This window comes from Cibotium barometz, chromosome 36 (assembly GCF_041138505.1).
Source record: "Cibotium barometz isolate CiBa-2024 chromosome 36, ASM4113850v1, whole genome shotgun sequence".
Classification (NCBI taxonomy): domain Eukaryota; kingdom Viridiplantae; phylum Streptophyta; class Polypodiopsida; order Cyatheales; family Cibotiaceae; genus Cibotium; species Cibotium barometz.
Window position 1 is genome coordinate 33,175,767 of NC_141081.1, and position 12,516 is coordinate 33,188,282.

The window sequence follows — 12,516 nt, forward strand, 5'->3', positions numbered from 1 at the left end:
CATGTGCATGTGTGTGTGTGTGTAAGAGAGAGAGAGAGAGAGAGTTTTGACATTTGAGAGTGCGTGCATGTGTATGTGAGAGAAAGAGAGTGTGCACGTGCACGTGCGTGTATGTGTGTGTGTGTGTGTGTGAGAGAGAGAGAGAGAGAGAGAGAGATTACATGTAAGATGCATTTATTTGAGAGTGAGCACACCTCACCACTCATCCTTACCATTAAAATTTAATCTAAAATTTAATTAATTAAAATTATATATATGTGTGTAAATCTATTTAAGTGTGTGTGTGTGTGTGTGGTGTGTGTGTGTGAGAGAGAGAGAGAGAGAGAGAGAGAGTGTGTGTGTGTGCATGAGAGAGAGAGAGAGAGAGAGAGGGGCTGAGAATTTCTATGTAGGAGATAGTTTGTGTGGGAGGAGATAGTGTGTGTTTTCATTAGTGTATGTGCGGTGTGTACATACATGTGTGTGTGAAGGTCGCATAGGCGCACCCTCTCCTCTCTCTCTCTCTCTCTCTTTCTCTTACTCTCTTTAAAAAAAAAGCGCTCTTTCTCTCTCCTAAAAAAGCATGATAATAATAAAAGCTTGCGAAATTCTAGTTTCTTGATTTATGCTTTTTAACCTGTTCTCACAACAAAACCCTCCCTCGCGCAAACGCAGAAAAGGCGAGCTTTTCTGAGTGTCTTGTCTCTCCAAGCCTTTTTCTGAGTCTCCAAGAGTATGGATATGGAGCGCTCCCCAAAACGCCTGAAGCCAGGGTCTCCTGGATCCTCATCATCCCGTGCGCTTCGTTTCTCTTTGTCCCCGCAGTCCATTGATGCAAAGGAGGCAATTGCTTTGAAGCAGAAAGATCCAAACTTGAGCTTGCGGCTAACATCAACAGAAGAGCTTTCTCCCAAGAAGGCGTTGAGGCCGGAGAACATAAGGCCTGGCTTCGCCTTCTCTGTTTGGCCCTCCCAAACAGGCCAAACTAACAAGCTCTTCAAAGAGCTTATCAGCTTTAGAGATGATTATCTCTTGTATTTCCATCTGCTGCAAACTTCTTTTGTAGCATGCTTGGGGGACGCCATTGGCTTTGTGGTTGCCATGTTGGATCACTCTCTGAGGAGACTGGCCCGTACTTATGAGAGCTTCGAAGTGATTTTTATTGGTCCATATGCTAAGAAGCCCTTTCAGTCTGACAAGGCAGAGCACATAACCTACCTTATCTTGCTGAAATTCACCGGTTACCTTCAGAAACAGGTCGGTGCAGACAAGCAAAATGGGGATGATGATGAGCAGGCTGAGGCGAGTACTGCATTGCTAGCAAGATGCTTTTCTTTGCTTGCAGCAACAGAAGATAGCCTCATCAATCTTATGGAGCATCTTGGTGCTAAGGTGGAAGATCGTAGTGCATTTGCAGAAGGCCTTCGTAATGACCTCCTTGTTTACAGAAATCTGCGACAGCTCTTTGCTGAATCAACAACACATGAAGAAGCTAAGGACAAGGACGACCGCAACCTGGGGTCACATCCCTTCACCATGCTGCTGTGGACACAATTTAAAACTCCTCTAGCACAACTGATTGGAATGAAGGAGAAGTTTCCTCAAGTTCACGACAAAATTTTCAAGGAAGAGATCTTGGGGAAGCTTGCGCTTTTGCTTGCAGATTTGGAGAGTAAATTCTATAATGGAGCAGCCGGAGAGAACTATACAGAAGTTTTGCCTGCAGCCTTCTTTCTCATTAAGGAGTTTATGAAGAGAAATGTAAGTAATTTTTGTTTGAAATGACTTCTTGGCTTTCTTTTCAGTTTAGCTGCATGCTGCTTTTCTTTTCAGTTTAGCTGCATGCTGCATTTCTTTTCAGTTCGTCTTTTTGACTAAGTTTGGCTTTCTTTTACTGTGTAGAATGAGCACCAAAGGGTAGTTAAGTGGTACAACATGCAAGCTACAATCCCGGGCCAAAAGAACCCGATCAAGCCGCCCTTGGTGGTAGGTGGAAAGTCAATAATTCTTGGTGGCTCAACGTCAAAGAGAAGTCTTGTGGTCTACCCTTAATCTCTGATAACTATATGTCTTCACCTACCCCGATAGTTTTCCTTGTAAATATTCAGTGTTCTTGTGTTTTGTAGAATGAGAACGTGCTGAGCCTTTACAATGACATCCAATGCTCAACATTAGATTGATGTCACTTTGTCATAATGTTGAAATGTGTATCTCAGGTGAAAGTTTGACTTTTGTAAATCTCTGTGTGTGCAAATTAGTGTTTAACATGGCGTTTTTGTATGAGTTTTATGCAAATGGCCTCCTTGCAAAAGATCATGATGTTGATTACTATTGCCTTTCCCACAAGGTAACTTCTTGTGGAAGCTGCTCACTATGATAAAAGAGGCAGTTTTGGGCCCATTTTTCAATCCATTGCATTAATGCATATTTTCATTACTGTTCTTACAGTGGAAAGAAGCCTAGGTACACATGTTTTTCTATTATTCTACAATGAAAGTGTGGCATTTCCTACAAGGTCGATGCTGATTTCACGCATGATGGTTTGCATTGTGCAGCGATAGGGTTCTTGACACAAAAGTTTTATCTGTGAAGCATAGAGTTTCACCTGCTTATGATCTTGTAGCCTTATGGGTCATCGTAGATGTATCAGTTTGTGCGTTGGTGCTGGATGTCTATAAAAATTTCCAGACATGCTCTGAATTCTGTTACATCTTTAAATTTTTCTTCATCCAGGTTTCTAGGAACCTAACATGAGAAAGTGGAGTCTCCATGTGTATCTTCTCTTCACCGGGTCAATCCGTAGGCCTTGTGGTGCCTTGCCGTATTCTCTGATGGTTCTATGTTTTGCTATGAAACGCTTTCTCCACTCAGGTTGATTGCCTGCCATCTGTCTACCTCCAACTTTTCATGACCACCAAGTGTAGATTTGTCCTTGTGTTGGCGGAGGAAATCAGCGGGGTCAACTTTGGCCTTGAGCATATAGCTGGGCAATTCCTTAGTTGGCTTGTAATTCGCTTGCCCAAATATGATGTACGCTGTCTCTCAAGACCCTAAATCACATAAGTGATGCCTTCAAGTGAGGTTTTTAGGTAAATATCCATTCTAACCTGTTTTCGTGGAATCGTCATCTTTCCAGCTGTCATTTTTGACATTTGATTTGAAGAGCTCAACATGGCTTGCGCATCATTCTATCATATTAAAATTTCATTTTGATGCCTGGATCTCGTATTGTCTTGGAATCGTCATGTTGCATCATCTTAGTTTTAATTGCCACATCTTGCTGATGGCTACTATCCTGGAATTGTTATTTTTCTTTTTGCTTCCTAGACTCCTATGAGCTAGTTGAACACAGCTGTGAAGGTCCCATGTCATTTTCATGAGTGAGTTAGCTTCCATAATCGTAAAACATTGCGTCCCATAAGTAAACCCGATAGGGATGGGGAGGGCTCATTGGTACACAAGGTAATAGCTCCCTGTACTCTTGTGTTGAACCTTTGAGTAAATTCTGTTGCCTTTGATCTTCTCTTGTAGCACATAGTTTCATCCCATCTCTGTTGGAGCTCTTCTCTCCTTTTGGTATTCCTTTCTGCCTGATCTTGAGCTTCTGGAGTTAGAGGAGTAATGGCTGCAGTGGCACAGGAGGAGGTACCTCTTCTTCATGAATGGGCTCTTTATGTGCTCGGGGAGCTTCTAAAAGTTTCGTTGGTTCACACAAGAAGTTCCCTTGTGGGAAAGAGGCCCCCTTTCCCTTATGTTTCCCTATGCAGTTCAAGGGTCACTTGGAGCCTTAACAAGCACTGTTATGTATATGCATTCATTCAGCTTCGCTCGGATCAACATCATGAGCTTCTGCAGATGAGGCTCCGCATACCTAGCTAGGTGCAGTGGGGGGTAGGGGGCTGCTGCCTCCCCCCCCCCCCCTTTCCGGGACCGGCAGCCCCTGCCCCCAACCGCACCTAGCTAGGTATGCTCTGCCTCCCCTGCGGAAGCTCATGATGTTTTCGTAATCGGCAATGTGGGTGGAAAAACGTCAAAAACTTCTTGTGGTTGCGGAGGCCCCCGTCTGTCTGTAATTGGCCTTGGCGGCAGATCATCATACGTATGTTTGGTCCTCGGCTCTGCATACCATTGCCAATTGGTTAGCTTCATTATCATCCTCTTTATCTTCTTTTTATTTATCAAAATCATTGTCCATGCGGACTTTCTCCCGCTGTTCCCAGTAATCATGCATCTCTTTCAGCTTTTCTGGGTCCATATCCTTATCGTCATGAGATCCTGATCCTCCTTATGGATTATCATCATGATGCCTCAGAACCTGCTGGTGGAGTGGGATCTCTTGGCGGGCCACTTGGGCCTGCACCATTCCACGTTCCGTTGCCTGGTTGCTCTTCTGATTGCATCTGGCCTCTCATCCTTTTCTTTGGAGTAGTCTCCTTTGTAGATCCGGAACTTCTTCTCTTTTTCTTCTTCTTGTTTCTATTTTTAGCAAACCAAGCTACCCTACGGAGAGAGAACATGTCAAGCATGGCGCTGCTTGCTCACCTTAGAAGCTCCTTGTCATGACCTTGTGAAAGTGGAACAGCATGAGTGTCAGCATGGTGGTTGGTGAGCAAGATAAATATTTTATAATTCATACTTGGGTGCCCGGACAAATAGTAATATGTGTGGACATCCCCAAGTGTGAAGGGGACCAAGGGATTTAATATTTATAATGTTTTAACCTTGGGTGGCCCCTAGGCATAAGTGGCCCTTAGAAACTTTAATGAACATTAAAAAGGGGCCTAAGATATTTATGGAAGGAGGGCTACTCCACTTTTGGAAGTACACGCCTCCTTTCCATCTCTCTCTCTCTCTCTCTCTCTCTCTCTCTCTCTCTTTCTCTCTCACTTGCTTTTTGAGAGGAGTCGTCGGCTGGCTGCATAGAGAGTACTGCTGGTTTCCTGCATGGAGAGAGACTGGTTTAAGTTGGCTGGCTGCGTGGAGAGAAGCCGTACAGTACAGCAGTTGCAAAAAACGACTGGTGCAGGCTGCAGGTACACACTGGTACGATAACTACGGTTGTTGCAGAATTTCTGACGTGGACAGCTGCTGGCGCATACCTGTACGGACAGGTACAGGCGGGTACTGCAGTCTTGTCCAGCAGGTACAAGCGGGACAGTACAGTCCTGTACAGCTGGTACAGGTGGCGCATCACCAGGGTACAGGCGGTGGCTACAGGTATTGACCTGTACAGACAGGTGCAGGCGCATCGTACAGGTGGTTGCAGGTTGAGTACTGTGCAGGCAGCGCATCGTACAGGCAGCAGTATATCTTACAGGTGACTGCTGGCGTAGACCTGTACGGACAGGTACAGGTGAGTACTGCAGTCCTGTCCTGCAGGTACAGGCGGGACAGTTCAGTCCTGTACAGCTGCAGGCGGCGCATCTTTCTTTCTTTCTTTCCATTGGCTTATGTCTGCCACAGAGTTGTTTCTTCTGGCCCTTTGTGAGAGGAGGGGTATAGCAGTTTGAAAGGTGAAAACAGAGATTGGACAGTGGATTTGTATTTAGGTTGAGTTTGAAGCCATGTTCATGGAATAGCTAGATGTGTGCTCAAGGCTGCCCTGTTGAATTGTCTTGGTTGATTAGAGGAAAACACAGTGTGTTGCTTTTGTGGGACACAGATCTGTATGTGAATCCTCTATGCTAAGAGGTCTTGAGGGCTACCAGATTGGACATGCAGGTTTACTTTTCCTGACTTGCTTTGTTGTACTCAGTTATACTTTCCATTGAATGTGAATAAAGAAATACCGAAAGGGGCGCCAAGCTTTGGGGCCAACAGGTGTCGATTTCCTTTTAGTTCTGGAGCACTCTAGCTCCTGCTAATTCGTTATTTGTTTGGACTACAATTGGAAAGGTGACTGCTAGTCTACCGCACTTTGGTTTCTACCAGAGGTCGGTTTCAAGGTTCCGTTGCCGGGACCCATCATCAACTTTCTTAAGGGGGTGAGGTCGTGGTTGTCTCGAGGAAAGTCATTGCTGAAAAATTCAGCAACATGTCAGACACAGAAGATGAATATTTTTATGATGAAGAGGAAGAGCAAGAGGCCTCTCTTGAGAGAAGTGAATCTAAGGATATTCGTGTAGGAGAACAGGCTGCAGTAGATGCACAATATAAGGATGTAACACAGCCAGAAGACATGCCTAGTAAAGAGGAAGATGATGCTTAGTTTAAAAATCGTTTGGCAGGTGTAATGGATGTGTTTATGCAGCTCACTCAAAGTGAGAAGTTTGCTAAATTTATGAGATCCCGTTCTGAGCCTGAAAAGAAGAAGAAGAAAGTGCGTTCTAAGAACCCACCTCAGGGCAATAGTGGTGCCTTCCCACAAGATCCATCTTTTGGACAGTTTCCGAACATGCAACATACTTTTAGTGCCAACTCACAGAGTTCCTTTTTCGGACAGCCATCTATTCCACAGCAGTCTATGCATCCAGGCTATTTTGGTGGTGGCTCTGTGTTCCAATCCATGACTGGGGGTTATCCTCAGGGAGGCATGGGTATTCCAGGGAATTTTGGAGCTAGTTTTCAGCCTGGTATGCAAGGGAATATGTATGCTGGTATGCAAGGGAATATGTATGGTGGTATGCAGTCCGGAATGCAAGGAAACATGTTTGGGGGCATGCAGTCCGGAATGCAAGGAAACATGTATGGGGGCATGCAGTGTAAACCGGCCTTGACGGGCGGTGAAACAAACACTCGCACATAAAACACTTCAACGCCATTGAGGACCTAGAAAAGGAAAACAAACAGGGGGAGCTAGAGTGCTCCTGCAAATAGTACACGGACACCGATTGGCCCCAAAACGCAGTGGCGCCCCTTGCGGTATTTCTTTAATTGATTATAAGAGCTTTGATTACAATATAAGGCTGGGAACTCAGCCGTCGCAGTAGAACCCTTGAAGCCTGCAAAGAACCTGCATCTGGCTTCTCGTCCACTCGGCATCCACAAACAAATCCAGCCATTGTTCACCTCAAAAGACCCTCACACATTGAGTCTGTATACAGAAGCGTTCTCCCATGATCAAGGCTGCCACAACCATCCATAGCCTCTCACACTATGAACAGCATCACACCCTGACACATCCAGTGCTTCTGCATCACAACACAGACTCCCAAACTGTCTCTCAAAAGAGAACTCGCATCACAGCACAGCATACCATACAGTCGACACACCTGTACAAACCCTCTCTACCTTCCAAGGGTACTATCCATCTCTGTCATGGATCCCCTGTCCCCTGCCCAATCAGTAGCAAGGCTGTACCAAACATGTGTCCACTCCTGTACCCTCTGCCTGCATGTGACCTATCTCCTGGAGAAACCCAAAAACATGTTTCTTCGAGAAACCTACGACCTGTTTCCACATGAAACGCTTAGGCCTGTTTCCCTTTGAAACTTCTGTCCTGTTTCCATACATCTAGTTACCTTTTCCTTCATGAAACATCTGGCAACATAGAGATGCCCATAACTGGAGGTCCCACTGTTCCTTTCTAGCAGGAAGAAAACAATATGCTCCATGAGCGCGTACGCAGCCATGCGAGCTTGCATCACTCCCATGCCAAGAAACATAACCAAAAGATCTGTACTTGTAGCCAGAAACCCAAGTACATTGCTGAATTTGCAGCCAAACAAAAAAACAGCCCATAAACTGTCCCAAAACAGTCCTGAATCCAAAGCAAAGAGAAGCTGAAAGTTCCATCAGTTAAACGCCATCAACATGATGTCTATGTTCATGAAAAACCAGCCCCTGTCCACCTTTATGTCAAGAGAAGCCAGCCCCTTTCCACTCAGGAGAAGAGCACACACTGTCTGTCCCGCACCGCTTGCATCTGCTTGTTTGCCAAGGGAAAGAGAGAGAACATGACGTGCTGACACCCATACCTGCAGTGGCTATTCAGTCCACCTGCAGCCAGTCCAGCAGCCACCTAACACTTTCCCTTCTGCAACCATCAAGAGCCTGAGCCTACAGAGCCTACGGTCCTTGAGAAAGAGAACCAGCCCACGTGTGCTCATCTATCCAGCAACCGTCTCTGTGCACAGGAGAAAACCATGCGCTGCTCTGTCCAGCGCTGCCTGCAGCCACCTGTTTGCCAAGAGAGAGAGAGAGAAAAGAGGCCTGTATTCTGTCCTGTAGCGCAGCACAGCAGCCAGCCTTCACTCTCCAAAAAGCATGCATAAGGAGGTATTAAGCTGCGCCTCTGCACTCTGCAGCACAGCCCGCTTGTAATCCCTTCCAAAAAGCAAGAGATGACCAGCAGCGCAGACCCGCCAGCAGCTATTTTTTCCAAAAAGCACATGCTCATCAAGAGAAAGGCGCCTCTCTTTTCTGCCCGCCAGCCCCTCTTCTTCAGAAAAGCACACACGTGGCCCCAAAATAGCATAAGGGCCACGTTTTTCTTTAATGAAGGGCTTTATAATGATTTTTAAAGGTTTTTGAAACCTTTTAAGTTAAAATCTTTTTGCCCCCTTCACACTTGGGGTTGTCCACACATGGGCTTCCTTTTTCACTGCAACCTGATGCCATTCACACTGTCCACCATGTCCCCGTGCACACTTGCATCTTGTCGAGAGAAAAACACAGGGTCGTGACATACCCCCCTCTTGAAAAATGGCAAGCGTCCTCGATTGCACTCAATGGCACAGTAAAGCATCTTATGAGCAATGACACCCCATATGGCAAAAGCAATGGCCCTCCAATGCATCTGGGTGATAAAATAATCATCCTGCACAATAAGCCACACTGTCCTCTTGCTTGTTCCTTCAGAACCTACAGCAAAAGTCTAAAACCAAATGGAAACACGTTAACTGTGTTAGCCAAAAACAAAACCATGCATCATTCTACATATGACACACATATGCATGACACATATATGCATTCGCAAACAATATGCTCCTCAAAATGCTCTACCTACTCCAAAGTAACAGTCCAAGGGCTGCTCGCAAGCCTTATGCCCATGGGCATCCCGCAGGACCCACGACTGATGGTACAACATGAGCATATGAAAGCACTCAATGCATCCAAACACTACATCTATCAAGTACTTTCCCACATATGTCTCATGGCCATCCCGCAGGAGTGACACCCAATGGTGCATCCATGAACATAATAAAGCACTTGATGTATCATACCAACATACATGCAGCACATGACAGACTGCAGAGTATTTCCCAATGTATTCTCAATGGTACCAGGATCCAATGGCACCAGAATACAAAAATACCTCTACCTCAAAAAGTGAATGCATACATGCACAAACAGAGTTCGATCCATATATCCATGAACCAAACCAACTCTAGGACTGCTCGCAAGACTTATGTCCTCCATAGAGTTATCCATCGTTGCAGTTATAGTTCAAGGTGCGGCCGACTATGAACCATACCCAACTTTTCCATCTCATGTGACTAGTACACAAGATCATAGAAGTCCCATAAGCAGATGTACTGTCAGCCTCAGTACCTTCGGGTGAATACAAAGATGTCACCAAGCGACTCCTAGATAACAAATGAGCCTGTCTGTAACAAGGGAGCGGAGGTGCTACCCCCCTCTTGAGCATCAAGTAATGCTCCAGACCCATGCTCTGCTGAACCTGAATGAGCCACAATAATAGTTGGCTCTAACTCAAATGCATCAAGATAAAGCTGCAAATCCTGAGGTGAATCTGCTAAGTCACCCTCCTCCATCCACTTCGCATCCATGAGTGAACCTCCTCCATCCACTTCTTATCCATCAGTGAACAGCTCTTGAACTTCACAGGATAGCGACAGGAAACCTTACCCTGTACCTTTCTTTCCTTATGTGCCAGTATATGCTCGGGAATAAGAACCTCGTCAAGTTCCTCCACTTCCATCTGAGCCTCATCTGATACATCCTCAGGCACCCAAAACCTGCTTGCACTCCACCCAAGTGGTAAGCACAAGTCCTCGATGAAGCATAGTAGATCACCACTGCTGAACATAGAAAGAAACTGTCTTCCGAACCCATGAAGCCTCTATGAAGATACCACCGGTGACAAACTGTCGAAAGCCATAGCCTTCAACGCATCTCTTGCACCATAACACTTCAACTGCTTCTTGTTCCTGGCCGACTACTTCTTGTCCTTGGTGTCTTTTCTCCTGAGCTTCATCTTCAGCTCTTGCTCTTCACCTCAAATAGGCAAAGACACACAACCCTGCACTGTGTCCTGCACTTCCTTTTCACTTTCCTCATGTTGAAGCTTTTGATGTGACTCTCATGAGACAACCACGAGCTCGCCCCCTTAGGAAAGTTGGCGATTGTCCCGACCAAAGCAACCACGGACTCGCCTCCTTGAGAAAGTCGACGATGTGTCCCGGCAACGGAACCTTGTAAACCGGCCTTGACGGGCGGTGAAACAAACACTCGCACATAAAACACTTCAACGCCATTGAGGACCTAGAAAAGGAAAACAAACAGGGGGAGCTAGAGTGCTCCTGCAAACAGTACACGGACACCGATTGGCCCCAAAACGCAGTGGCGCCCCTTGCGGTATTTCTTTAATTGATTATAAGAGCTTTGATTACAATATAAGGTTGGGAACTCAGCCGTCGCAGTAGAACCCTTGAAGCCTGCAAAGAACCTGCATCTGGCTTCTCGTCCACTCGGCATCCACAAACAAATCCAGCCATTGTTCACCTCAAAAGACTCTCACACATTGAGTCTGCATACAGAAGCTTTCTCCCATGATCAAGGCTGCCACAACCATCCATAGCCTCTCACACTATGAACAGGATCACACCTTGACACATCCAGTGCTTCCGCATCACAACACAGACTCCCAAACTGTCTCTCAAAAGAGAACTCGCATCACAGCACAGCATACCATACAGTCGACACACCTGTACAAACCCTCTCTACCTTCCAAGGGTACTATCCATCTCTGTCATGGATCCCCTGTCCCCTACCCAATCAGTAGCAAGGCTGTACCAAACATGTGTCCACTCCTGTACCCTCTGCCTGCATGTGACCTATCTCCTGGAGAAACCCAAAAACATGTTTCTTCGAGAAACCTATGACCTGTTTCCACCTGAAACCCTTAGGCCTGTTTCCCTTTGAAACTTCTGTCCTGTTTCCATACATCTAGTTACCTGTTCCTTCATGAAACATCTGGCAACATAGAGATGCCCATAACTGGAGGTCCCACTGTTCCTTTCTAGCAGGAAGAAAACAATATGCTCCATGAGCACGCAGCCATGCGAGCTTGCATCACTCCCATGCCAAGAAACATAACCAAAAGATCTGTACTTGTAGCCAGAAACCCAAGTACATTGCTGAATTTGCAGCCAAACAAAAAAACAGCCCATAAACTGTTCCAAAGCAGTCCTGAATCCAAAGCAAAGAGAAGCTGAAAGTTCCATCAGTTGAACGCCATCAACATGATGTCTATGTTCATGAAAAACCAGCCCCTGTCCACCTTTATGTCAAGAGAAGCCAGCCCCTTTCCACTCAGGAGAAGAGCACACACTGTCTGTCCCGCACCGCTTGCATCTGCTCGTTTGCCAAGGGAAAGAGAGAGAACATGACGTGCTGACACCCATACCTGCAGTGGCTATTCAGTCCACCTGCAGCCAGTCCAGCAGCCACCTAACACTTTCCCTTCTGCAACCATCAAGAGCCTGAGCCTACAGAGCCTACGGTCCTTGAGAAAGAGAACCAGCCCACGTGTGCTCATCTATCCAGCAACCGTCTCTGTGCACAGGAGAAAACCATGCGCTGCTCTGTCCAGCGCTGCCTGCAGCCACCTGTTTGCCAAGAGAGAGAGAGAGAAAAGAGGCCTGTATTCTGTCCTGTAGCGCAGCACAGCAGCCAGCCTTCACTCTCCAAAAAGCATGCATAAGGAGGTATTAAGCTGCGCCTCTGCACTCTGCAGCACAACCCGCTTGTAATCCCTTCCAAAAAGCAAGAGATGACCAGCAGCGCAGACCCGCCAGCAGCTATTTTTTCCAAAAAGCACATGCTCATCAAGAGAAAGGCGCCTCTCTTTTCTGCCCGCCAGCCCCTCTTCTTCAGAAAAGCACACACGTGGCCCCAAAATAGCATAAGGGCCACGTTTTTCTTTAATGAAGGGCTTTATAATGATTTTTAAAGGTTTTTGAAACCTTTTAAGTTAAAATCTTTTTGCCCCCTTCACACTTGGGGTTGTCCACACATGGGCTTCCTTTTTCACTGCAACCTGATGCCATTCACACTGTCCACCATGTCCCCGTGCACACCTGCATCTTGTCCAGAGAAAAACACAGGGTCGTGACATGCAGCCTGGTATGCATAGTGGTATGTTTGGAAACATGGCTGGAATGTATGGAATGCCAGGTGTGGGAAATGGTAATGTTGACCCTATGATGGGCATGAATGCCGGGGGTAGAAATTTTTGAAGCCACTTACGATAATCTAGCGCCCATGGGTAAGGCGAAGGATTATAAGGAAGGGGGAGCTGCAGTGAAATTTGACACGGGGCCAAAGATAAGCTAAAGGCACTTACCTTTTTAC

At 46.2% G+C, this 12,516-nt stretch overlaps 2 protein-coding genes across 2 annotated transcripts; both read left to right on the forward strand.

The window, feature by feature from the left end:
• The first annotated feature begins 598 nt into the window (after nt 1-598).
• Nucleotides 599-2,274, forward strand: LOC147617826 (uncharacterized). The gene is made up of 2 exons (XM_086776085.1): nt 599-1,740; nt 1,882-2,274. The coding sequence occupies exons 1-2, from the start codon at nt 715-717 to the stop codon at nt 2,029-2,031; spliced, it is 1,176 nt and encodes a 391-aa protein (XP_086632211.1). The 5' UTR covers nt 599-714; the 3' UTR covers nt 2,032-2,274.
• A 3,900-nt stretch (nt 2,275-6,174) lies between these two features.
• On the forward strand, nt 6,175-11,861 carry LOC147617827 (uncharacterized). The gene is made up of 2 exons (XM_086776087.1): nt 6,175-7,247; nt 10,848-11,861. The coding sequence occupies exon 1, from the start codon at nt 6,212-6,214 to the stop codon at nt 6,722-6,724; it is 513 nt and encodes a 170-aa protein (XP_086632213.1). The 5' UTR covers nt 6,175-6,211; the 3' UTR covers nt 6,725-7,247; nt 10,848-11,861.
• Nucleotides 11,862-12,516: the final 655 nt, after the last annotated feature.